A 27,118-nucleotide genomic window follows, 5' to 3' on the forward strand; every position below is an offset into this window, starting at 1 on the left:
GGCCATTAGGTTTGAGTGCATTAATTTTACAGCTACTGTATAAGCATAAATGTGTACACATTAACATATTTAATATTTAATAGTACAGCAAACACTTTTTGAGACTGTAATATTGTCTCAGTATAGTTACAGCAAAAAGTATAGTAGTAAGACTTCTGTCAGTGAACTTCCACTGCTAAAATTTTCTTGGATTGCAAAGGAAAAGCATAAGTGATGCTAGCCTGAAGGCCAAATGGGATTTCAGTGGGCAGAGTTGGTGCTGGAGGGTGCTCCAGGGAGAATGAATGACATTGACAATGACATAACATTAAATATCCTGCTTCAGTAATGATGCCTGGTTTCCACCCACGTGGGGAAAGGTGAAAGACAAGGAGGAGAAGATTGTACAAGGTTGTGTTTAGAGGACTTTGAATGTTGGATTTAGGATTTGGGGTCTTTAGTAAGAAGATAATGGAGAGCTATTGAGGATTTTTGAATAGTGTCATAACAAGCTTAACTCTGACTTAAAGATTAATCTAGAAGATATGCAGAGGTTAGGTTGAGGAAATTTCCAGCTAAGACCTGTGAAGAGATTATTATAATAGTTCACACAGAGATATAAGGATTTGAAATGAAGGAAAGAAGTGGATTAGAGTCCAGTTTTTCAGCCTTTTTCTAGAACTCCAGGAGTATGGGACAGACCTGGGGGTAGAGGGTGGGGGAAAGAATATATCAACTGAACAACAACTTAAAACTCTTTGTGACAGAAAAGGATCTCTTTAAAAGATCCCTGTTAGTATCTCTTTAAAGAAAAGATTCTGCTGCTTAAGGAACAAAGAAGTCCATAGAGAAATTTTTTTTTTTTTTTAAGTTTGTATCGACATTTGTTTGGAGTATTTGGTTTTTAAACTCATACTTCTTTCATAGCCCCTTTTCCAAAGTTTTGAGCCTTCATAGTCCGGAAAATAGTTGTTGTCATTAGCTGAAATAAATCAAGCTGTGTCCTTTTTTTTTTTTTTTTTTTTTACACCACATGGCTTGTAGGATCTTAGTTCCTTGACCAGGAATTGAATCGGGCCCCAGCAGTGACAGCACCAAGTCCTAACCACTGAACCACCAGGGGATTCCTGAGTTGTGTCTGTTTGTTAATGCTGAAAGGCCACTGTCACAAAGGCATGTACTAATAACTCTCCAGAAACAAGGTGTTCTTGGTCAAAACCTTTAGAGTCATCCTGGGCTCTTTTTTTTTTGCTCGTGTGTATGGGGAATCCACCATGAAATCCTGCTGGCTTTACTTTATCCAACCACCGGCATCACCTCCGCTGCCCACCACCAGCACAGTCTCGGGCTTGCTGCTTGCTCTCCATCCTTGCCTCTCCAGCCTGTCCCTCCCCCCCCCCCCCCCCCCCCCCCCCCCCGCCCCCGTTGTCACCGTGTACTTCCTGCTTAAGACCTTTGCAAGGGCTGTTCCCCTGTATCAGCAGAGTTAACACTTGTGTTTCGAGTTTGCTCAAATGTTACTTTCTCTATGGGAGCCTGCCCTGAACTTAACCCTTAATGGCAGTCCCTTCCCCTCCCATGCATACACTTTCCCTTCCTCCTTTATCTTGTTCTACTTTTTTTGCTTATGGCATTTATGCCCTAACATAGTCTGTAATTATTTATTATGTTATTTAGCTCCCCAATCCAGTTTGAGATCCAAGTTAGTAGGTGTTTTTTTGTTTGTTTGTTTGTTTTACTTACTTGTGTACCCTAAGCAACTGAATAGTCCCTGACATGTAAGCAGTTCAGTTCAGGTCAGTTGCTCTGTCATGTCTGGCTCTTTGCGACCCCATGAACTGCAGCACGCCAGGCCTCCCTGTCCATCACCAACTCCCGGAGTTTACCCAAACTCATGTCCATTGAGTCGGTGATGCCATCCAACCATCTCATGCTCTGTCGTCCCCTTCTCATCCTGCCTTCAATCTTTCCCAACATCAGGGTCTTTTCCAATGAGTTAGCTCTTTGCATCAGGTGGGCAAAATATGAAGCTGAGTTTCAGTTTCAACATCAGTCCTTCCAATGAGCACCCAGGACTGATTTCCTTTAGGATGGACTGGTTGGCTCTCCTTGTAGTCCAAGGGACTCCAAGAGTCTTCTCCAACACCACAGTTCGAAAGCATCAATTCTTCTGCGCTCAGCTTTCTTTATAGTCCAACTCTCACATCCATGTATGACCACTGGAAAAACCATAGCCTTGACTAGACAGACCTTTGATAACAAAGTAATGTCTCTGCTTTTTAATATGCTATCTAGGTTGGTCATAACTTTCCTCCAAAGGAGTAAGCGTCTTTTAATTTCATGGCTGCAGTCACCACCTGCAGTGATTTTGGAGCCCAGAAAAATAAAGTCAGCCACTATTTCCCCATCTATTTGGCATGAAGTGATGGGACTGGATGCCATGATCTTGGTTTTCTAAAAGTTGAGCTTTAAGCCAACTTTTTCACTCTCCTCTTTCATGCTCATCAAGAGGCTCTTTAGTTCTTCTTCGCTTTCTGCCATAAGGGTAGTGTCATCTGCATATCTGAGGTTATTGATGTTTCTCCTGGCAGTCTTGATTCCAGCTTGTGCTTCGTACAGCCCAGCGTTTCTCATGATGTACTCTGCATATAAGTTAAGTAAGCAGGGTGACAATATACAGCCTTGATGTACTCCTTTTCCTATTTGGAACCAGTTTGCTGTTCCATGTCCAGTTCTAATTGTTGCTTCCTGACCTGCATACAGGTTTCTCAAGAGGTAGGTCAGGTGGTCTGGTATTCCCATCTCTTGAAGAATTTTCCACTGTTTATTGTGATCCACACAGTCAAAGGCTTTGGCATAGTCAATAAAGCAGAAATAGATGTTTTTCTGGAACTCTTTTGCTTTTTCAATGATCCAGCAGATGTTGGCAATTTGATCTCTGGTCCCTCTGCCTTTTCTAAAACCATCTTGAACATCTGGAAGTTTACAGTTCACATATTGCTGAAGCCTGGCTTGGAGAATTTTGAACATTACTTTACTAGTGTGTGAGATGAGTACAATTGTGTGGTAGTTTGAGCATTCTTTGGCATTTCCTTTCTTTGGAACTGGAATGAAAACTGACCTTTTCCAGTCCTGTGTCCACTTCTGAGTTTTCCAAATTTACTGACATATTGAGTGCAGCATTTTCACAGCATCATCTTTCAGGATTTGAAATAGCTCAACTGGAATTCCATCACCTCCACTAGCTTTGTTCGTAGCGATACTTCCTAAAGCCCACTTGACTTCACATTCCAGGATGTCTGGCTCTAGATGAGTAATCACACCATTGTGATTATCTGGGTCGTGAAGATCTTTTTTGTACAGTTCTTCTGTGTGTTCTTGTCACCTCATCTTAATATCTTCTGCTTCTGTTAGGTCCATACCATTTCTGTCCTTTATTGAGCCCATCTTTGCATGAAATGGGGCTTCCCTGGTGGCTTAGAGGTTAAGGCATCTGCCTCCAATGTGTAGGACCTAGGTTCGATCCCTGCTTTCGATCCCTGGGTCAGGAAGATCCCCTGGAGAAGGGAATGGCAACCCACTCCAGTATTCTTGCCTGGAGAATCCCATGGACGGAGGAGCTTGGTAGGCTACAGTCCACAGAGTCGCAAAGAGTTGGACACGACTGAGCGACTTCACTTCCTTTTCTTCTTTCTTGCATGAAATATTCCCTTGGTATCACTAATTTACTTGAAGAGATCTCTAGTCTTTCCTATTCTGTTTCCTATGAAAACCATACTGGAGTGTACCTATGGGCCCCAGGAGATACAGGTGGTTCTTTTAAATTGCTTTTGGTTGATAAGCTGTGCAACTTCGTATGCTGCTCTGGAGGCCAAAGTACGTGAGGCATGAGACCATGGCACTATTTCCTATGACATGTAATAGGCCCTCCATAAACGTTGTTAAAAGAAGGAAGGACCTCTAAGAGCATGAAATCATTAAGCTTGGTTACCAGGCTTCTTGCTCTTAGCAGATCTGAGAAATTGAATGAGAGAAAGAGTGGGATGCTGCTTAAATCAACCTGTGTTCCTTGGACCTGAATCATTGGTGGTAACTGGCTTGGATAAAACAGGCCTGGAAAGTGCTGCATAAACTGTCCCTTTACTAGAAAATCACATTATCTGTTGGCATGGTAATCACCATAAGAACTCCTCCAGTAACCTCTGCTTGAACTCACTGAGTCACAAACTCTCATTTGGTAGCTCTTATTATGGAACACTCTTGGCTCCTGGTGAACGGAGTTTGAGGAAAACCATATTGGGGCGTACCTGTGGGCCCCAAGAGAGATGGGTGGTTCTTTTAAATTGCTTTTGGTTGATAAGCTGTGCAACTTCGTTTGCTGCTCCAGAGGCCAAAGTACATGAGGCATGAGACCACGGCTCTTAGTTCCTACTCATCCTTTTATTTATTTTTTTTAAGATTTATTTTATTGACATATAGTTGATTTACAGTGTTGTGTTAATTTCTATGTACAGCAAAGTGATTCAGTTATATATACATATATATTCTTTTTCATATTCTTTTCGTATTATGATTTATCACAGGATATTGAATATAATTCCCTATGCTATACAGTGGGACTTTATGGTTGGTTTATTCGTTCTATGTATAATAGTTCACATCTGCTAATTTTAACCTTCCAGTCCATCCCTCCCCTACCCCTCCATCCCTTGCAACCGCAGGTATATTCTTAGTGTCTGTTGTGAGTCTGTTTCTTTTCTGTAGTTAGGTTCATTTGTGTTGTGTTTTAGATTCCACATATAAGTGATATCATATGATATTTGTCTTTGTCTGGTTTACTTCATTTAGCATGATAATCTCTAGGTCTATCCATGTTTCTGCAAATGGCATTGTTCTGCTCTATTTTATGACTGAGTAATATTCCATTGTATATATGTAGCACATCTTCTTTATTCATTCATAAAATCCTTTTAAAAGTTAGCTTTTATTTTAGGTATTTGGGAACAAGATGATCATTCCTTCCCTGGATGGAGACCTCTTCCAGTGGGACCGGGATCGTGAGAGCATGGAAACAGTTCCGTTTACAGTTGAATCACTTCTTGAATCATCTTATAAATTTGGAGATGATGTTGTCTTGGTTGGAGGAAAGTCTCTCACTACATATGGACTCAGTGCATATAGTGGAAAGGTGAGTAAAAATGTTCAATTTGATTGGGGAGAAGTCAGTCTAAATAAGAATAGAAGAAATAATTTCTTAAACTGTACTATTACTGGTTGAGATCTGTTATAATTATCCCCCGAGGCTGTCATTTCTTTTGATAAAAGAACTGTGAAGTAGAAAGGGGGAAATGCTATTAAAAGAAACGGAATTTATCCAAAATAACAGAATAAACAGCAGAGTCAAACAGCAGAGCCAGGAATAGCAGAAGGAAGAGAATGAATAACTGTGATCTGCTGTGTGTCAGTTGCATTTTTCATGCATCATTTTGAGATCATCACAATATTTCTAATGGTTGCATTTAAAAATTTTTATTTGGATAGATGAAAAACACTCCAAGGATTAATAATAATCCTGATGATAAGAATAATTGCTACTACTATTTATTTCTCTAGTTCGAGCCTGTCATGAGAGAATCTAAGAGGCAAGTCTGTGCTCATTTTAGGATGAAAAAATTGAGGCTTTCAAAGGTTCAGAAACTGCCAAGGTCAAATTTGATTTAAATCTGTCTGATGAAAAAGTCATGCTGTTAATGACCTATGCTTTCTCCGTTATTAGCTCTTAGGAAATAATCTGACTCTTAAGATTGGATCTTATAAATCCATTGTTGGGAATAACTAAAAACACACTTTTTTAGAAAGGTGAAAATTTCTTTCTAACCCCTTAACACATCAATGCTTGAATATTTGTATATAGACTTGAAAACAAGGAAGAATAGAAAAAAGGTCTTTGATCCTTGAGTTTTCCAAACTTGATGATCCCTTGTCTGAGTGTTCGGCCCATCGGCCCTTCTTGTTCTCGCAGACTTTTTTCCCTTCTCCAGCCACCTGCGTCTGTACTGTACTGAGGGGGCCTTGTGGTCCTCTTTCTCCTCCAGTGCTCTCATCGGTAAAACAGTGGGACTGAACCTGAGCACCTAGTTTTGTGATTTGATGTGCTGCTCCAAAATTCTGGTATCCTAGCAGGTACACTTTCTGTGAGGATTTTGGTCACACCATCCAAAGAATTTCCCCTTTCCTTTGAATGAGGATTTGAAGGAGGTACTTGAAAATGCTAACAGCTGTTAGAGAAGGTTTGAATTTTTTAGAACTAAATGCTTCTGTTGTATGGAAACTCCGAGGCGATTTTTCCTTTTTTTTTAAACTCACCTTGGATTTTATTCATGGTATTATTACTAAGAGATCACAACTAGCTCTCCATTTCTTCATGGAAATGCTCACTGTAAGACTGAAATTGTCTAAATCCTGAAACTCGTTCACTGAAGTAAATAGTAACTGGCACTTCTATGGTTCTGAATGTTTCATTTTAGGAACTGGTGGTAATCTGGCTATTGCTGCTTTTTTTTTCCAGTTTTTAAAAATTTATTTATTTAAAAGAATTTTATTGGTGTATAGTTGATTTACAGTGTTATATTAGTTTCAGGTATACAGCAAAGTGAATCAGTTACACACATATCCACTCTTTTTTTAAGATTCTTTTCCCATATAGGCCACTGTCATCATTGTTCAGTTGCTATGTGGTGTCCAACTCTTTGCGACCCCTCGGACTGTAGCTTTCCAGGCACCTCTGTTCATGGGATTTTCCAGGCAAGAATACTAGAATGGGTTGCTGTTTCCTTCTCCAATGAACCCATGTCTCCTGCTTTGGCAGGCGGATTCTTTACTGCTGAGACACCAGGGAAGCCCATATAGGCCATTACACAGTATCGAGCAGAGGTCCTTGTACTAAACAGTATAGCTGTTGCTTCTTAATCCTTGGGTACTTTTTACACATTTCCTCAATTTCTTTTCACTTTTTATAAATTATCGAGAGTCTTTTACTGTCTCTGGTCTCCTGGAACATGTTCTCTTTACCAGTTTTACATCTGTATTTTCAGGTGAGGTACATCTGTTCAGCTCTGGGTTGTCGCCAGTGGGATAATGATGAAATGGAACAAGAAGAAGACATCTTGCTTCTGCAGCGCACCCAGAAAACTGTGAGAGCTGTTGGACCTCGCAGCGGCAATGAGAAGTGTGTATTTAGATGATGTTGCTGTTGATGTTTAGAAGTACAGTAAGAGCAGAGTTCATCGGCTTTTTCTTTGTTGAAATTTTCTGAACGGTTTTGTTTCCCCAGAAGCATACTACTTTTTAAGGAGAAATGTAGCCCCTTGATTTATCTGTTTATTTACGCTGTGCTGGGTCTTGGTTGCAGCACACAGGCTTCTCCAGTTGTGATGAGTGGCATGTGGGATCTTAGTACCCCCACCAAGGGTTGAACCCACATCCCCTGTGTCGGAAGGCAGATTCTTTACCACTGGACCATCAGGGAAGTCCTTGTAGCCCCTAAATTTATTTATTTATTTATTGATGTCTTCTTTTTTTTTTTCCATTTATTTTTATTAGTTGGAGGCTAATTACTTTACAACATTGCAGTGGTTTTTGTCATACATTGAAATGAATTAGCCATGGATTTACATGTATTCCCCATCCCAGTCCCCCCTCCCACTTCCCTCTCCACCCCATCCCTCTGGGTCTTCCCAGTGCACCAGGCCCGAGCACTTGTCTCAGTAGCCCCTAAATTTAAAACAGCTTCATGACAATTAATATTAACAAATCTTGAGCTGAACTTCTCACCATGTGCTTTCGGCTATGGTAACCAGGAGGAGTCCCATACAATGACTGTATATTAGCTTTGTTGTTGTTAATTGCTTAGTCGCTCAGTTATGTTTGACTCTTGATGCCATGGATTGTAGCCCCCCAGGTGTTTCTGTCCATGGGGTTTCCTGGGTAAGAATACTGGAGTGAGTTGCCATTTCCTCTTCCAGGGCTTCTTCCCCACTCAGGGATTGAAACCAAATCTCTGTGTCTTCTGCATTGCAGGAAGATTCTTTACCAGAGTCACCAGGGAAGCCCATATATTAGCTTAGTTTTAGGTTAATGATACTTTTCACAGCAACCTCACTGGTCAAAGTTCTTTGAACACAGAAAGAAAAAGCTGATGTGCTTTGTTTTACTTGGGCCTGTTGGACTCTGAAGTTCTCTCTGGTAGATAGTTTTGTGGTTTGTCTGACTACCACCTCAATTTTAAATTTTAATCTATTTTCTTAAAGTGTTAAAGTGTAATTTATTTGGTCAAATACTTTTTTGTTTCCTTTTTCAAGTAATGTAAATTTTTACATTTAAAATAACGTGATTAGGGACTTCCCTGGTGGCCCAGTGGTTGAGAAATCTGCCTTCCAATGCAGGGGGATCTGGGACCAATCCCTGACCAGGGAACTAAGATCCCACACACTACGGGGCAAATAAGCCCACATGCCACAACTAGAGAGAAGCCTGCACACCACAGCAAAGGGTCCTGCTTGCCGCAACTAAGACCCAACGCAGCCAAATAAATAAATATTTAAAAAGCTAAAATAAAATTACGTGATTGGATTAGATATGCTAGTGGTCATAAATTACATGCTTGACTTTTTAAAAACCTAATGTTTAAATTCTAAATTGCCATGCAATAAAAAGAATTTGAGAGCCCATCTTTATCTTTTTGAAAGTGAACCAGACTTTGAGATTTTGTCTAATTTGATGCACAATAATTGTTTCCTGAAAACTTTTCTCAAGTTTCGTGAAGAATGTATTCTCTCTTCATTCCCTGGACTGTAAGTTGAGGACTTTGCTGGCAACCAGAGCTCCTTTATCCTGATGAGATTTTGTTTCCCTAAATGTTGAGTGCTTGTTGCGTGTTCAGCCACCATAGGAGCAGATGTTCAACTTAACAGAATTTGAATTATCAGAATGGGAAGAATCTGACGTCTGAGATTACTTTTTAACTGATGTCAGAATTCTAGGGCCATTTTATATCTAAGTGTCAAGACCATTGTAGTGTCAATAGATATGTGATTTTTCTATATGTTAATTATAGAGGAAACATTACTGCTACCAGTTTACAAATACGGACACTAAAACTCAGACAAGGTTAAGGCTAACCAGATCTCAGTCAGTAGAGAACTAAGATTGGAGCTGAGGTGTTATGACCTTCAGACTTGATATACTGGGTCACATTGCCTTTCAAGGCTCTATTTTCATAAAAATCTAAAATTGGTGTATTCTTCTTGCCTTTTACATTGGCTTACTGGGATATCCCAATAAGGGTTAATTTCTCAACACTTGAGTGAAATGTTTCCACACTTTAATTAAGAAGTAGGACCGACTGCAAGCTGCGTCATTTTGATGTGACTTTAATGTGTTTTGAGAAAATCGCCTTGATTTAGAAATGTGAACATTTGTTAATCTTTGAGAGAAAAATCTATCCCATAGCTGTTGTCAGATCACAGCTCTCAGAATCAGTTTCTAAGGGTCATGACCCAAGTTACGCCCTCTTGTGGCTAAAATCAGTAGTGTGCTCTTTTCTAGAAGATTGTTTAATTGTTCTTTTCTCATCACCCAGATTTTAGTGTTTGTTTCTTCACTCTACAAGAGTTCTTTATTGTTTGGTCCCTTTTTTAAAATGTAAGTTTCTAAAACACGCCTTTGTAAATTTAAGGTGGAATTTCAGTGTTGGCCACTTTGAACTTCGGTATATTCCAGACATGGAAACTAGAGCCGGATTTATTGAAAGCACTTTAAAGCCCAGTGGAAACAAAGAACAGTCTAAAATCATTTCAGACGTGGAAGAGCAGGAAGCTGTCATGATGGATACAGTGATAAAGGTCTCCGTTGCGGATTGGAAAGTTATGGCGTTTAATAAGAAGGGAGGACACCTGGAGTGGGAATACCAGGTACCTAGAACCACTGAGAATTTATGAATGTGTTTCTTTCCTTCTCAGTCTGACCAGACATGTTGGGTAGAGGGAGGTGATGCCATTTTGCAGTTTTTCAACTTGTTCTCTGTGCTCTAAGAAATTTGTGATTTTTTTTTTTTTTTAATTTTTATTAGTTGGAGGCTAATTACTTTACATCATTACAGTAGTTTTTGTTATACATTGATATGAATTAGTCCTGGATTTACATGTATTCCCCATCCCAGTCCCCCCTCCCACCTCCCTCTCCACCCGATCCCTCTGGGTCTTCCCAGTGCACCAGGCCCGAGCACTTGTCTCATGTACCCAACCTGAGCTGGTTATCCGTTTCACCCTAGATAATATACATGTTTCAATGCTGTTCTCCTGAAACATCCCACCCTTTCCTTCTCCCAGAGTCCACAAGTCTGTTCCATACATCTGAGTCTCTTTTTCTGTTTTGCATATAGGGTTATCGTTACCATCTTTCTAAAGTCCATATATATGTGTTAGTATACTGTAATGGTCTTTATCTTTCTGGCTTACTTCGCTCTGTATAATGGGCTCCAGTTTCATCCATCTCATTAGAACTGATTCAAATGAATTCTTTTTAATGGCTGAGTAGTATTCCATGGTGTATATGTACCACAGCTTCCGCATCCATTCGTCTGCTGATGGGCATCTGGGTTGCTTCCATGTCCTGGCTATTATAAACAGTGCTGCGATGAACATTGGGGTGCATGTGGCTCTTTCAGATCTGGTTTCCTTGGTGTGTATGCCCAGAAGTGGGATTGCTGGGTCATATGGCAGTTCTATTTCCAGCTTTTTAAGAAATCTCCACACTGTTTTCCATAGTGGCTGTACTAATTTGCATTCCCACCAACAGTGTAAGAGGGTTCCCTTTTCTCCACACCCTCTCCAGCATTTATTGCTTGTAGACTTTTGGATAGCAGCCATCCTGACTGGCGTGTAATGGTACCTCATTGTGGTTTTGATTTGCATTTCTCTGATAATGAGTGATGTTGAGCATCTTTTCATGTGTTTGTTAGCCATCTGTATGTCTTCCTTGGAGAAATGTCTGTTGAGTTCTTTGGCCCATTTTTTGATTGGGTCATTTATTTTTCTGGAGTTGAGCTGGAGGAGTTGCTTGTATATTTTTGAGATTAATCCTTTGTCTGTTGCTTCATTTGCTATTATTTTCTCCCAATCTGAGGGCTGTCTTTTCACCTTGCTTATAGTTTCCTTTGTTGTGCAAAAGCTTTTAAGTTTCATTAGGTCCCATTTGTTTATTTTTGCTTTTATTTCTGAAATTCTGGGATGTGGGTCATAGAGGATCCTGCTGTGATTTATGTCGGAGAGTGTTTTGCCTATGTTCTCCTCTAGGAGTCTTATAGTTTCTGGTCTTACATTTAGATCTTTAATCCATTTTGAGTTTATTTTTGTGTATGGTGTTAGAAAGTGTTCTAGTTTCATTCTTTTACAGGTGGTTGACCAGTTTTCCCAGCACCACTTGTTAAAGAGGTTATCTTTTTTCCATTGTATATCCTTGCCTCCTTTGTCGAAGATAAGGTGACCATAGGTTCGTGGACTTATCTCTGGGCTTTCTATTCTGTTCCATTGATCTATATTTCTGTCTTTGTGCCAGTACCATACTGTCTTGATGACTGTGGCTTTGTAGTAGAGTCTGAAGTCAGGCAGATTGATTCCTCCAGTTCCATTCTTCTTTCTCAGGATTACTTTGGCTATTCGAGGTTTTTTGTATTTCCATACAAATTGTGAAATTATTTGTTCTAGTTCTGTGAAAAATACTGTTGGTAGTTTGATAGGGATTGCATTGAATCTATAGATTACTTTGGGTAGTATAGCCATTTTGACAATATTGATTCTTCCAATCCATGAACATGGTATATTTTTCCATCTGCTTGTGTCCTCTTTGATTTCTTTCATCAGTGTTTTATAGTTTTCTATGTATAGGTCTTTTGTTTCTTTAGGTAGATATATTCCTAAGTATTTTATTCTTTTTGTTGCAATGGTGAATGGTATTGTTTCCTTAATTTCTCTTTCTGTTTTCTCATTGTTAGTGTATAGGAATGCAAGAGATTTCTGTGTGTTAATTTTATATCCTGCAACTTGACTGTATTCGTTGATTAGCTCTAGTAATTTTCTGGTGGAGTCTTTAGGGTTTTCTATGTAGAGGATCATGTCATCTGCAAACAGCGAGAGTTTCACTTCTTCTTTTCCTATCTGGATTCCTTTTACTTCTTTTTCTGCCCTGATTGCTGTGGCCAAAACTTCCAAAACTATGTTGAATAGTAGTGGTGAGAGTGGGCATCCTTGTCTTGTTCCTGATTTCAGGGGAAATGCTTTCAATTTTTCACCATTGAGGGTGATGCTTGCTGTGGGTTTGTCATATATAGCTTTTATTATGTTGAGGTATGTTCCTTCTATTCCTGCTTTCTGGAGAGTTTTAATCATAAATGGATGTTGAATTTTGTCAAAGGCTTTTTCTGCATCTATTGAGATAATCATATGGTTTTTATCTTTCAATTTGTTAATGTGGTGTATTACATTGATTGATTTGCGGATATTAAAGAATCCTTGCATTCCTGGGATAAAGCCCACTTGGTCATGATGAATGATTTTTTTAATATGTTGTTGGATTCTGTTTGCTAGAATTTTGTTAAGGATTTTTGCATCTATGTTCATCAGTGATATTGGCCTGTAGTTTTCTTTTTTTGTGGCATCTTTGTCTGGTTTTGGAATTAGGGTGATGGTGGCCTCATAGAATGAGTTTGGAAGTCTACCTTCTTCTGCAATTTTCTGGAAGAGTTTGAGTAAGATAGATGTTAGCTCTTCTCTAAATTTTTGGTAGAATTCAGCTGTGAAGCCATCTGGTCCTGGGCTTTTGTTTGCTGGAAGATTTCTGATTACAGTTTCGATTTCCTTGCTTGTGATCATTTTGTTAAGATCTTCTATTTCTTCCTGGTTCAGTTTTGGAAAGTTATACTTCTCTAAGAACTTGTCCATTTCTTCCAAGTTGTCCATTTTATTGGCATAGAGCTGCTGGTAGTAGTCTCTTATGATCCTTTGTATTTCAGTGTTGTCTGTTGTGATCTCTCCATTTTCAAGAAATTTGTGATTTTACATCGGTTAAAATGTGAAAGTTGCTCAGTCGTGTCTGACTCTTTGTGACCCCATGGACTATACAGTCCTTGGAATTCTTCAGGCCAGAATACTAGAGTGGGTAGCCTTTACCTTCTCCAGGGGATCTTCCCAACCCAGGGATCAAATCCAGGTCTCCTGCATTGCAGGTGGATTCTTTAGCAGCTGAGCCACAAGGGAAGCCCTCTGTTAGAATGGCTATTATGAAAAAGACAGAAGATAGCAAGTGTGGGTGAGGTGAGCAGCGTACAGCAGCGTTTCTTTGACCTAGATGTTATGGAAAACAGCATGGGGGATCCTTACGATATTAAACAGAAGTGAAGAGAGTTGATCTTAAATATTCTTAAAACACACATACAAAATAACTATGAAATGATGGATATATCAGCTTGATTGTGCTAATTATTTCACAGTGTGTACATGTACCAAAATATCACATTCTATACCATAAATGGCTTCCCAGCCCAGGGAGCTCAGTGTTATAGACCCACCTGCCATGCAGAAGACACGGATTCAATCCCTGGGTCGGGAAGATCTCCTAGAGAAGGAAATGGCAACCCCCACCAGTATTCTTGCCTGGGAAATTCCATGGAGAGAGAAGCCTGGCAGACTATAGTCCATGGAGTCACAAGAGTTTGACACGGCTTAGCAACTAAACAACAATATCATAAGTACATACATTTTTATTTTCCAGTTATACCTCAGTAAAGCTGAACAACAACAAAAAAGCTGGAAAAGTGAAAATTTTTAAAATAAATCTGTGGTTTTAAATGGTATTTCAGGAGTTGGGATATATATAAATACTGCTTGAAGATATTAAAATTTTCTTTTCCATTTTTATTTGTTTGTTTGTTTAGTTTTGTACTCCCATTGCATCTGCCTGGTTGGTTAAGGATGGCAAAGTCATTCCCATCAGTCTTTTTGATGATACAAGTTACGCCCCCAATGATGGAGTTTTAGAAGATGAAGAAGATATTGTAGAAGCTGCCCGGGGAGCCACAGAAAACAGTGTTTACTTGGGTGAGTGGATGTCTCTTATCTCGAGATAGTGCATGTTGAATCCAGGTTTTATTCCTACATGGTCTTTCCCTACTCTAGGTGTGCCTATAGTGGTTTTAATTCCTTAGTACATTCTCTGGCCTTAAGATTTATACTTTGATTTCGGTTCTGCAGTGTTTTCTCATTTTTTCAGTTCTGAAACTTCTAATTACCATAGTGTATTCTTTTTCTTGGAGACCTTTATTTAAAAGGCTTAAAAATGTTGCCATTATGTAGCATGGTTTCATGTTACTTATGTATCCTCAAAGTCTAAAACTTTTGACATTTGTATTTGTATCTCTATCAGCTTGCTCTCTCTTAAAGATCATGTTTAGTTCTTTCTATGCGTCTATACAGTGTATCTGAAAAATTAAAACAAAATGCTTGTGTGCTACTGGGCAATTGAAAGCCTTTAATATAATACATTTTGAAAACCCTAAAATCTAATTATTTGAATTAATTTTGTGGCCAAATACTCATAAAATTCTTTTAGCGCTATCAATGTGCTACCCACCCCTCAATCTCAGCGAAATGCAAGAATTTGAAAGAGTGACATGTCACACACGTGATATGATAGTATTTAATTGAATTGTTAGTATATTGTGAATGACAGGTGTTTAGGTTTTCTTTAAGAAAAGGTTACTTCATCTAAGCTATTAGTTTCCTAAGAGAACAATTATTTCTTTCAATTTTCCTGCCAGAGGGGTTTTCCAGTTTTTACCAAAGATTATTCAGTGAGAAACATTGTAACTGGTACATAAATTTCCTGCCCTGTTTTTGTTGAATAACCTTTGGGTCAAATTTGAGTGCGTCATGCATGAGTCTTTGAAAAGAGCTGTGTAGCACATGAATAAATAACTGAAATTTGTCTAATTTTATTAAACCAAAATGAACCTTTTTGAAAAAAAAAAATCATTGGCACTTGATTCTAAATGTGATTGACAGGGTTCTGGTTGATTTAGGAATGTACAGAGGCCAGCTGTATCTGCAGTCATCAGTCAGAATTTCAGAAAAGTTTCCTACGAGTCCCAAGGCCTTGGAATCTGTCAATAGTGAAAATGCTATTATTCCTTTGCCAACCATCAAATGGAAACCTCTAATTCGTAAGTGAACTGTGAACTTTTGTAAATGTTATTAAGATGTTCAGAGGCCTGATCATGACTGTCGTTGCCCTAGTTTTGAGTATCACAAGGATCACAACTGACATATACTCTGTAATTTCTAATGGCCTCCTAATGGCTCAGCAGGTAAAGAACCTGCCTGCCAATACAGAAACAGGTTCGCTCCCTGAGTCGGGAAAATCCCCTGGGGGAGGAAATGGCTACCCACTCCAGTATTCTTGCCTGGAGAATCCCATGGATAGAGGAGCCTGGTGGGCTACAGTCCATGGGATCACAAAGAGTAGGACATGACTGAGCACACATGCTCGTCCTTTCTAATAAGTGGGGAAGGTATTTCAGAAGTTAATGAATTTTAATTATCATTTTGCAACATGATTTCATCAAAGCAACAGCTGCTTCTGTAGAAATCAGTGTTAATAATAAAATGTTTCTCTAGACAGGTTAGAAAAACTTCTAACCATTCTCTGACCATGCCTTGGTATCATTTAGTTTATATTAAGAATATTTGTGAAACATTATCTGGCTATCACATCATACTTCTTTGAGACACTCAAATGAATTGAATTCAAATACTAAGCCATCTATTTTCTTCAGCTGTCTTTCTCTACCTTGTATATGTTTTTTTTTTTTTTAATCACATATACCACATCATATTTTAATGACTTGTATAAATGACTCATCTTCTCTATAAGACTGCTTTTCGAGGGAAAAAACCTTGGGCCATTGTTTGACTAACATATTTAAACTGAATTGTGGTTGAATATCTGTGTTTTGAATGAATGAGGCATACACATTTTCATTAAAATCATAACAGTTAAGATTTCACCATTTTCTTTTAGATTCTCCTTCTAGAACTCCTGTCTTGGTGGGGTCTGATGAATTTGACAAATGTCTCAGTAATGATAAGTTTTCTCACGAAGAGTACAGTAATGGTGCACTTTCAATCTTGCAGTATCCTTATGGTAAGTGTGATTACATTTGAACTGAAAATGGTGTCTGATTTTTCTATTTATTTTAGTTTATTCATTTGAAATTAATTAATAGAATTCAAATGCAGGGTAATCAGTTGGAGGGTAAAAAATGAAATATCTTGGGAAGCAAATGTTGTATATGGTGGCCAAGGTTCCAAAGACTGTTTGCAGGGGTTTTGTCACATGCTCGATTGGACACACCTAACTTACCTATGTCTCTATTCCTTTGTCTGTAAAACAAAGATACAATAATCCTATATATCTATTTATAGAATTGTTCTAAGGTCTAAGTGAGATAATGCAATCTTTTTTTGTTTTGACATGTACACGCTGCTATGTTTATGTTTTTATTTTCGGCTGCACTGGGTCTTCGTTGCTGCATGCGAGCCTTCTCTAGCTGTGCAGAGCCGGGGGCTGCCCACCGTGAGAACGCAAGGGCTGCTCATTGCCGTGGCTTCTCTTGTTGCAGGGCACAGGCTCTCGTGCGCGAGGGCTCATTAGTTGTGACTTGTGGGACCTAAAGCATCCAGGCTTCAGTAATTGTGACTAAGTGGTTGTGACTCATAGACTCTGAAACACGGTTGTGGCATGTGGGCTTAGATACCCCTCAGTATGTGGAATCTTCCCAGACCAGGGATTGAACCCGTGTCCCCTGCTCTGGCAGATGGATTCATATCCACTGCGCCACCAGGGAAATCCAATAATGCTTAGTCTTAATTAGCACCAAGTCTGGCAAATAGTCAATGTTCGGTAAGCCTTAGTTCTTGTTATTACCTCTTATTTAATGATCAGCTTATATAATATAGTCTATGTAATATCTGTCTGTATAGTGAAAATAGATGTTTCCTGTAGAGCTATGTGAAAATGCTATACAATGGGATTATTTTAATTTTGTTTTAAGACAAGGAAAATTAGCATGGAAGTCAAAAATAGGTGAAATTTGGCATGTAACACATTCCTATTTATTTACGAAAGTGAAAGTGAAGTCGCTCAGTTGTGTCTGACTCTTTGTGACGCCATGGACTGTAGCCTACCAGGCTCCTCTGTCCATGGGATTTTTCAGGCAAGAATACTGGAGTGGGTTGCCATTTCTCTCTCCAGGAGATCTTCCTAGCCCAGGGATTGAACCCAGGTCTCCTGCATTGTAGGCGGACACTTTACCATATGAGCCACCGGGAAAGTTAGGGTATGTTCAGATATGAAAGTCTTTTGAACAGTTGAACAGTAAAAAAAAAAAAAATCCTCGAATCTGTATTAGGCAAAAACATAGACTCCTTATCAGTTACTTACCCTAGATGGTAGGACTGGGAAGTTATTGTAGAATTTAAATTGATTTAGTAAAAAAAAAAAAACAACAAGGTGCTAAAGTCTGTTATTGATCAACATAGAAGGTAAAAGAGAACTGTGTAATCTGCCCACATGGTGTAAAACAGAAGTTAAAAAGAAAAACTGCTTTCTAGGACAGACTCATTTTGACAGCCTAAAATGAACCAGAGAGCACAGTGGAAATGTTTTCCTTTCCTTGTGAAGAATGAACCATGCTAAAATTTGGTATTTTGGTATTTTGGGGGGGCTAAAGAGAGGCCTGGCATGCTGCCATTCATGGGGTCGCAGAGTCGGACACTACTGAGTGACTGAACTGAACTGAACTGAAAGGAAAGTTTAAAATCCTCGAAGAAGGTTTGAGTACTAATTTTTTCTTCCACTTAAGGGATTGAATTATTAATGAGATAATAAGATGTGTTTTTTTTAGTCTTATTATTATTCAATAGAAAGAAAATGTATGATGTTATGGAATAAAGAAAAATATATCTGTGTAGAAGGAAGAAAAAGCACGGTAAGTGAGGCTGTGGAAATGTTCTAAAGAAGAGATGAAACTTTAGGAAAAGGAATTGAAAGTGTTATGTCATAGGAAATGAGATAATTTTTAGCAATTAATGGTAGAACTATATTGGTTTATCTTTTAAAAAATATATAATGTTTATTTTTTTGAAGATAATGGTTATTATCTGCCATACTATAAGAGGGAGAGAAACAAACGGAGCACGCAGATCACAGTCAGATTTCTTGACAACCCGAATTACAAGAACATCCGCAAAAAGGACCCCGTTCTTCTCTTACACTGGTGGAAAGAAATAGTTGGAACCATCGTGTTTTGTATCGTAGCAACAACTTTCATTGTACGCAGACTCTTCCATCCTCATCCTCACAGAGTAAGACATTTTTTAGAATCTCATTTATTTCAAAGTGTTGGGACTATAGAAAGCTGTGTGTGTGTGTGTGTGTGTGTGTGTGTGCGCGTGTGTGCGCGCGCATGCTCGCGCGTGCCCATGTGCTGGGCAAGGGGTATGTTTCCTTAAATTTCACCCTAAAATCACTGTTGCCTATACTTTTGTTTCCACGTGAATGTCACCCCTCCTTCACTCTTCAACCCTGGCTCCACCCTGATCATTTCTCTTCCCTTTGACAAAGAAAATGCTGTTGTTCTGCGTTCTTCTAATACAGTCTCTCAGTATTGTTTGTTCTTCCATGTTATTTTGCAGCCTAATATTGTTAGCTAACTTCAATTCAGCTTTTGTACTGAGAGTGATTTTTTTCCCCCACCTCTTCAGCAAAGGAAGGAATCTGAAACTCAGTGTCAAACTGAAAATAAATATGATGCTGTCAGTGGAGAAGCTAATGACAGTAGCTGGAATGACATAAAAAATTCTGGATACGTGTCACGGTAAGAGTCTTATGCTAAAGTGCATGTGTGTGCATTGTAGCTTCTGGTGGTGACTGTTCAAATCCAGAAAGGAATAGCCTTAGATACAGAGAACAAATGGATTGCCAGAATGGAGAGGAGTGGCACTGGTGGGCGAAATAGATGAAGACTAGAGTAGTTGTTCATTTAACATGTGCTCTAAACCTCCAGTTATATAATAAGTCACAGGGATATAATAGACAGTGTAAGGAATATGGTTAATTATACTGCAGTAACTGTCTATGGAAACAGATGGTTACTAGACTTACTGTGGTGATCATTTTATATTGTATACAAATGTCAAATTGTTAAATGGTGCACCTGAAACTTACATATTATATGCCAACTATATTTCAATTAAAAAAGAAGAAACAGCCTCTAAACTAAGGTCTTGTTTAACTTGGTTTTTTTTAATGTATGTGTACTAAGTCGCTTCAGTCACATCCAACTCTTTTTGACCCTGTGGACTGTGGCCCATCAGGCTCCTATGTCCATGGGATTCTCCAGGCAAGAATACTGGAGTGGGTTGCCATGCCCTCCTCCAGGGGATTTTCCAGACCCAGGGATCAAAACTTATTATCTTATGTCTCCTTCATTGGCAGGCAAGTTCTTTACTCCTTGTACCACGTGGGAAGCCCTGAAACAGACTTATCTTTCAAGTTACTTAAACTCATTCAAAGTGGCGTATAAGACGGCTAGAAGTATAGTGTTACAAAAGTTTAAAAGTACAGCCACCATGTATGTCAATTACATCTCAGTAAAATTGGAATTAAAAAAAGAATTATGGCCACAAAATTGAGTTGTTATTCAGATAACTTAGTTATTGAGGGTTTGCCATGTACTGGGCTTGACATTAATAATTGATAATTATTACATTACTAAAATATGATATAAATGATAATGTTAATTATTATATTATTAGAGTATGATATAAATCTCCTGTGTGACTTAATCCTCAGTTATTTATCTCATCCTTATTCTGTCTAAAATAAAAAGCAAAAAAATGGGAGGAATATACCAATAGAATAGATCATTGTTAAAAGCAGAAGAGATTGGTTATTTAAAAAGCAGCCAAGTCAAATAATTTGAAAGTAAAATATAAGTAGAGAATCTGTTAGCAGGTCTGTCAGGTGTACGGATTTTAATGCTTTGTGGGACTAGAAATGATGCTGTGGTTCAGTTTTCTTATTCCATGGGTTATTGCTACATTTCCCCTTGGTTTTGATATCATGCCTAGCACTTCCATAATGTCGGGACAAGGGGAAGTTCTGTATGAAACTTATTGCTTAATATCCAGGATAACAACAGCTTTATGACAGAAAAGACTGATAATTACAACTAAAATGTGTGTTATTTTGATTATCTGTGAATTTATCTAAGCTGCATTCATACTGTATTCTCAAAAATTGAGAATTGACTGTAATCAGTATGTTCTAGAAAAACATCCTGGGTGACCAGCAAGTGGTAAATAAAGGCTTTAATACCCTTGCTAATAGAGACGCTGACTTATATGTCAGTGGCCAACACCACCAGCAGGCAGGGAGGGAGAGGAGAGGGGGGCCCCACCAGCTCCACGGGCAGTTCACTACCCAAGCCATTCATTGTTCATTCAACTTCTATTATGAAAAATTGTGTGCAGGACAGTAGGTTAGGCTTTGGGAGAAATATCAATAAAAAGACTGGGCTTATCACCTGAAGGAGCTTAACGTCTGTGGAAGAAGGTGATACTAGATAAAACATAAACATATGAAGGAAAAAAACCATGAGCTAAGTGACTAATCCTGATTGTGATGATTCAGGAAGGTGTCATAAATGAGGTCACATTTTCATTGAACCATAAATCATGAGTAACTGACAGGTGGAGATGGAGGGTAAGTGGGGTATGATGAATAAGCATATATTTGTAAGGCTGTTCTGAAGAGAATTGGGATAATGTACTCTAAAATTGTATCAGACTTAATTTTCCTTTCATTTTATTCAATATGAAGAGAATGCTGGTTGTTTTTAAAATACCAGAGCTCTGTGTAATACCTGGTGTTTATTGAGTGCCTACTATGTTCTAGGCATCATTAAAAGCCTGTTGGGACCTGAGTCAAGGTGATATTTATGTTTATAAAGTCTGTGATCATGTATAGGATATGATTTTATATGTATATTATATACTTAGATTATATATATATATATATATATATATATATATATAGTGGATATACCTCTTTTTCAAAAGAAATATCTGTTTTCACATTAGTGTTTTCTTTAACGTAGGCAGATAATTCAGTTGGCCCTCCAGGAGGAGTACGTGAACTTCATGGGCTTTTGCAGTTAGGGAGATGGATTTGTACTGAAGTACCTTGAGTAGCTATTTTTAGGCATACAGATTATTACTCTTCATTCTCTGGACAGTAATTGGCCCATGGAGGGTTGGGATATATTGTCTCTCCTCCTTACACACTCAAACCAGCTGAGCCAACTGCTAAATTAATATGAGTGTGTGAGTCATAAAGTAATAAACTTAACCTTATAAGGGACACCAAAGGTAATCTAGTTCAACTCTCCCTTCTGTGGCTGGAAGATTATCTTCCACAGCACACATGCATGCATTCATTTGTTTATTAATTCATGCATTATTCGATGGATATTTGTTAGACCTTCTATTTGCCAGGTAAAACCAGACTTTGGAAATACAAAAAGAAAAAAGAATGCTTTCCTGCAGTCAAGTCTGTTAGTCACTCAGTCACGTCCAACTCTTTGCAACCCTATAGACTGTAGCCCGCCAGGCTCCTCTGTCCATGGGATTCTCCAGACAAGAATACTGGAATGGGTTGCCATTCCCTTCTCCAATGGATCTTCCTGACCCAGGGGTCAAATTAGGTCTCCTGCATTGCAGGCAGTTTCTTTACTTTTTGAGCCACCAGGTAGTCAAGTCCCCCAGTAGTGGAAACAAAAGCCCTCAAGTTTGAGAAAACCTGGTGCAAGCTGACTGGAATATACAGCCTGCATATAAATAACTGCAAAATAGTAAGACTTAATTTAAATATTCCATGTACTGTGTGCAAAGTGCTATAAGATCATTAAGATCGGGGTCTAGGAAGGCCTTACAGAGGTGGTGAGATGAGCAGAATGAATGAAGAATAGAGTTTTATTAAATCCAAAGAAGTTCCCATTGGAGCAAATAGTGGAAGCAAAAGCCCTCAAGTTTGAGAAAACCTGGTGCAAGCCGACTGGAATATACAGAGCAGAGCAGCAAGGCCAGACATTAATGGGGAGATAGGCTACAAAGTCGGGTCTACCTGTAAGTGCCAGATGGTGAGTTAGCTCTGTCCAAATACCTTTGGACTGAACTGAACTGAACACTGTCTCCTGAGGCATCTCAGCAAATTTCAGATAGCTTTGGTTCCTAGAGAAATTTCTGGATAAACATGTACTTAAGGGACTTCCTTGGCAGTCTAGTGGTTAAGAATGCATGCTTCCACTGGAAGGGGCACGGGTTTGATCCCTGGTCATGGAACGAAGATCCCACATGCTGCTTGGTGCAGCCAAAAAAAAAAAAGTTACTTAAATATAATAGGACTGATGAAATCTTTTCCATAAAATATACAGGCACTGACATAAGAGTAAAGTACATTTTCTACTTGATTATAGAATGCCACAGGAGATAAAAGGTTAGAGAATAAAGGATTAATTATTTGATGGATGATGGAAAGTATTGGATAGGACAGAAGAGTTTTAAAATTGCTGTGAAAGCAGGATCCTCTATGACCCACATCCCAGAATTTCAGAAATAAAAGCAAAAATAAACAAATGGGACCTAATGAAACTTAAAAGCTTTTGCACAACAAAGGAAACTATAAGCAAGGTGAAAAGACAGCCCTCAGATTGGGAGAAAATAATAGCAAATGAAGCAACAGACAAAGGATTAATCTCAAAAATATACAAGCAACTCCTCCAGCTCAACTCCAGAAAAATAAATGACCCAATCAAAAAATGGGCCAAAGAACTCAACAGACATTTCTCCAAGGAAGACATACAGATGGCTAACAAACACATGAAAAGATGCTCAACATCACTCATTATCAGAGAAATGCAAATCAAAACCACAATGAGGTACCATTACACGCCAGTCAGGATGGCTGCTATCCAAAAGTCTACAAGCAATAAATGCTGGAGAGGGTGTGGAGAAAAGGGAACCCTCTTACACTGTTGGTGGGAATGCAAATTAGTACAGCCACTATGGAAAACAGTGTGGAGATTTCTTAAAAAGCTGGAAATAGAACTGCCATATGACCCAGCAATCCCACTTCTGGGCATACACACCAAGGAAACCAGATCTGAAAGAGACACGTGCACCCCAATGTTCATCGCAGCACTGTTTATAATAGCCAGGACATGGAAGCAACCCAGATGCCCATCAGCAGACGAATGGATGAGGAAGCTGTGGTACATATACACCATGGAATACTACTCAGCCATTAAAAAGAATTCATATGAATCAGTTCTAATGAGATGGATGAAACTGGAGCCCATTATACAGAGCGAAGTAAGCCAGAAAGATAAAGACCATTACAATATACTAACACATATATATGGACTTTAGAAAGATGGTAACGATAACCCTATATGCAAAACAGAAAAAGAGACTCAGATGTATGGAACAGACTTGTGGACTCTGGGAGAAGGAGAGGGTGGGATGTTTCAGGAGAACAGCATTGAAACATGTATATTATCGAGGGTGAAACGGATAACCAGCTCAGGTTGGGTACATGAGACAAGTGCTCGGGCCTGGTGCACTGGGAAGACCCAGAGGGATCGGGTGGAGAGGGAGGTGGGAGGGGGGACTGGGATGGGGAATACATGTAAATCCAGGACTAATTCATATCAATGTATAACAAAAACTACTGTAATGATGTAAAGTAATTAGCCTCCAACTAATAAAAATTAAAAAAAAAAAAATAAAATAAAATAAAATTGCTGTGAAAAGACAGCCTTCAGAATGGGAAAATACAATAGCAAACGAAGCAATTGACAGAGAATTAACCTCAAAAATATACAAGCAGCTCCTGCAACTCAATGCCAGAAAAATAAACGACCCAATCAAAAAATGGGCCAAAGAACTAAACACACATTTCTCCAAAGAAGACATACAGATGGCTAACAAACACATGAAAAGATTCTCAACATCACTCATTATCAGAGAAATGCAAATCAAAACCATAGTGAGGTACCATCTCAAGCTGGTCAGAATGGCTGCTATCAAAAAGTCTACAAACAATAAATGCTGGAGAGGATGCAGAGAAAAGGGAACCCTCTTACACTGTTGGTGGGAATGCAAACTAGTATAGCCACTATGGAGAACAGTGTGGAGATTCCTTAAAAAACTGGAAATAGAACTTCCATATGACCCAGCAATCCTACTGCTGGGCATAAACACTGAGGAAACCAGAATTGAAAGAGACATGTGTACCTCAGTGTTCATCGCACCACTGTTTATAGTAGCCAGGACATGGAAGCAACCTAGATGTCCATCGGCAGATGAATGGATAAGAAAGCTGTGGTACATATACACAATAGAATATTACTCAGCCATTGAAAAGAATACATTTGAATCAGTTCTAATGAGGTGGATGAAACTGGAGCCTATTATATGGAGTGAAGTAAGTCAGAAAAACACCAACACAGTATACTAATGCATATACATGGAATTTAGAAAGATGGTAACGATGACCCTATATGCGAGACAGCAAAAGAGACACAGATGTATAGAACAGTCTTTTGGACTCTGTGGGAGAAGGCGAGGGTGGGATGATTTGAGAGAATAGCATTGAAACATGTATATTATCATATGTGAAACAGATTGCCAGTCCAGGTTCGATGCATGAGACAGGGTGCTCGGGGCTGGTGCACTGGGACGACCCTGAGGGATGGGATGCGGAGGGAGGTGGGAGGGGGGTTCAGGATGGGGAACACATGTACACCCATGGCTGATTCACGGTAATGTATGGCAAAAACCACTTCAATATTGTAAAGTAATTAGCCTCCAATTTAAATAAATAAAGAAAAAAAATTGCTGTAAGAATAAGTGATTAACAAGTGATTTCCCCATGAAGCAGAAGCTTTTTAACTTTCTATAAATTTCACAGGGAAAAAATTAAAATGTGTTTGCTTGATTAATACAAATAGAAAAGCAAAGAAAGCTAGCTAAGAGTTTATTTGCAGTCTATTAAGGTAATTTCTAGGAGATTTAGTTTATACAAAGTAAAATTTAAAACTATTACAAACTTTTATAAATTTACCTTTTTTTTTTTTTAGTTATCTAACAGACTTTGAACCAATTCAGTGCATGGGCCGTGGGGGGTTTGGAGTTGTCTTTGAAGCTAGAAACAAGGTTGATGACTGCAATTATGCTATCAAGAGAATCCGTCTCCCCAACAGGTAATGGATGGTACTTTTAGTAAACTTGGAGTTGGAACTATATTATCTAATCTCATAGTCAATATGTCCTTCTTACTGTACTCCATAGAGACTATAGAAAACATAATTTCTGAATCTAATGTCCTAAGTGCCACCAGGTAATCAACTCTTTTAAAAATGTCATCTACTTTAACCGCTTTGTATCCTCTTAAAAAATATACCCTGTTTTTGATTCTTAACAACTCAGAGCATTCCCACTGTGAATTTTGGTAACTACAAACTTCTATTATATATAACCATTGAAAAATAATCTGTATTTATTGTGGAAAATAAGAAATAGTATTAAAACAAAGACCAATCCATGTCTGCTCTACCCAGTAATAACCACTTTTAACATTTTAGAGCATTTTCTTTTGATTTTTTTTACTGATCATAAATTTACCTCATTGATAGCACAGTCATCAATATAATACAGTTTATCTATTGCTTCCTTTGTTGTGTGCTCACTATTTTCCTTGCAGTTAAGGGTTTGTCATTGAGATGCTAAAATATTTTGAAGATGTGTTATGACTGGATAATAGTCCAATGAATCCTTGTGCCATATCTTATTTAACTGTTTGCTGTCATTAAATACTTAGGTTTCCAATTTGTTGAAATTAAAAATAACTTTGCAGTGTTCAAATTTTACGGAAAATTTTGATCACATCTATTTCCTTAGGATAGATTCCTGAAAATAGAAGTTTGGGCTCAGAACGTGTGCTACTTAAAATGATTGGCTTTCAGTAATACCTTTCTTGCCATCTACTGTTGAAGCCTCCTGTGGGTTCTTTTCTTTAAATGAATGTATTTATTTTTGGCTGTGCTGGGTCTTTGTTCTGCATGAGGGCTTTCTCTAGATGTGGCGAGCAGGGGACTTCTGTTACTGCGGAGCACGGGCTCCAGGGAACATGGGCTCAATAGCTGTAACGCACAGCCTCAGTTGCTCCAGCCGGGCGTGTGGGATCTTCCTGGACCAAGGACCAAACCTGTGTCCCCTGCATTGGCAGGTGGATTCTTAACCACTCGACCGCCAGGGACATGCTCTCCTCTGGATTCTTGATTAAACGTTCACTAATTGCTGGACTGTCATTCTAATGAATAGTTAAACATACTGTCCAACAGATAGAGACACAGGAATGAGACGGTCTGAGTGAGACAGGCTGGAACCTGGACCCTTTGCTGCGATGCTTGCACCTAGACACACCTCTCCTCAAGCAACAAAATATAAAGAAACTATTACTACATAGGACTAACAAATAAGTGCATGCATGTGCAGTTGGGGCAAATTGTGGACAAAAGATACAAAGAGACGAAAAACCCAACTGCCACTTTTGAAGATCCTGGAGCAAGAGCAGGGTACTGCGCATGCCGTCTGCATACAACACCACCTAAGGTGTGGGCAGACTACCTAAGCCACCCCTCTGGCGCAACCCCTGGACACATGCCTACACTCACCCCATGTAAGGAACCAGCCTGCCCCTCCTCAGGCAGCGAGTGAGCAAGGGAACCTGTTGTTTATTTTTGCTGCCCCTGCTATAGCACGGGCCCCCATAAAGCCTTGCCTGAATTTCTTATCTGGCTTCTGATCAATTTCTATTGATTAAGGAAGCCAAGAACCCTGGTTGGTTGGTAACATGAGTGCTTTGATTATAATTTTCTTTTCTTTGATGTATAATTTTTGAATAG

The 27,118-nt window shown here is 38.9% G+C and overlaps 1 protein-coding gene across 1 annotated transcript in view; it reads left to right on the forward strand.

The window, feature by feature from the left end:
* The window catches only part of EIF2AK3 (eukaryotic translation initiation factor 2 alpha kinase 3), an 84,936-nt gene that overhangs the window by 35,948 nt on the left and 21,870 nt on the right, over positions 1–27,118 (forward strand). The window contains exons 3-11 of the mRNA XM_070479279.1: positions 4,973–5,167; positions 7,074–7,207; positions 9,716–9,950; positions 13,970–14,132; positions 15,113–15,253; positions 16,111–16,233; positions 18,238–18,455; positions 18,855–18,967; positions 25,292–25,414. Of these exons, the coding sequence (XP_070335380.1) occupies positions 4,973–5,167; positions 7,074–7,207; positions 9,716–9,950; positions 13,970–14,132; positions 15,113–15,253; positions 16,111–16,233; positions 18,238–18,455; positions 18,855–18,967; positions 25,292–25,414 (1,445 nt within the window). The remainder of the gene's footprint in view (positions 1–4,972; positions 5,168–7,073; positions 7,208–9,715; positions 9,951–13,969; positions 14,133–15,112; positions 15,254–16,110; positions 16,234–18,237; positions 18,456–18,854; positions 18,968–25,291; positions 25,415–27,118) is intronic.

This window comes from Odocoileus virginianus, chromosome 2 (assembly GCF_023699985.2).
Source record: "Odocoileus virginianus isolate 20LAN1187 ecotype Illinois chromosome 2, Ovbor_1.2, whole genome shotgun sequence".
Taxonomy (NCBI): domain Eukaryota; kingdom Metazoa; phylum Chordata; class Mammalia; order Artiodactyla; family Cervidae; genus Odocoileus; species Odocoileus virginianus.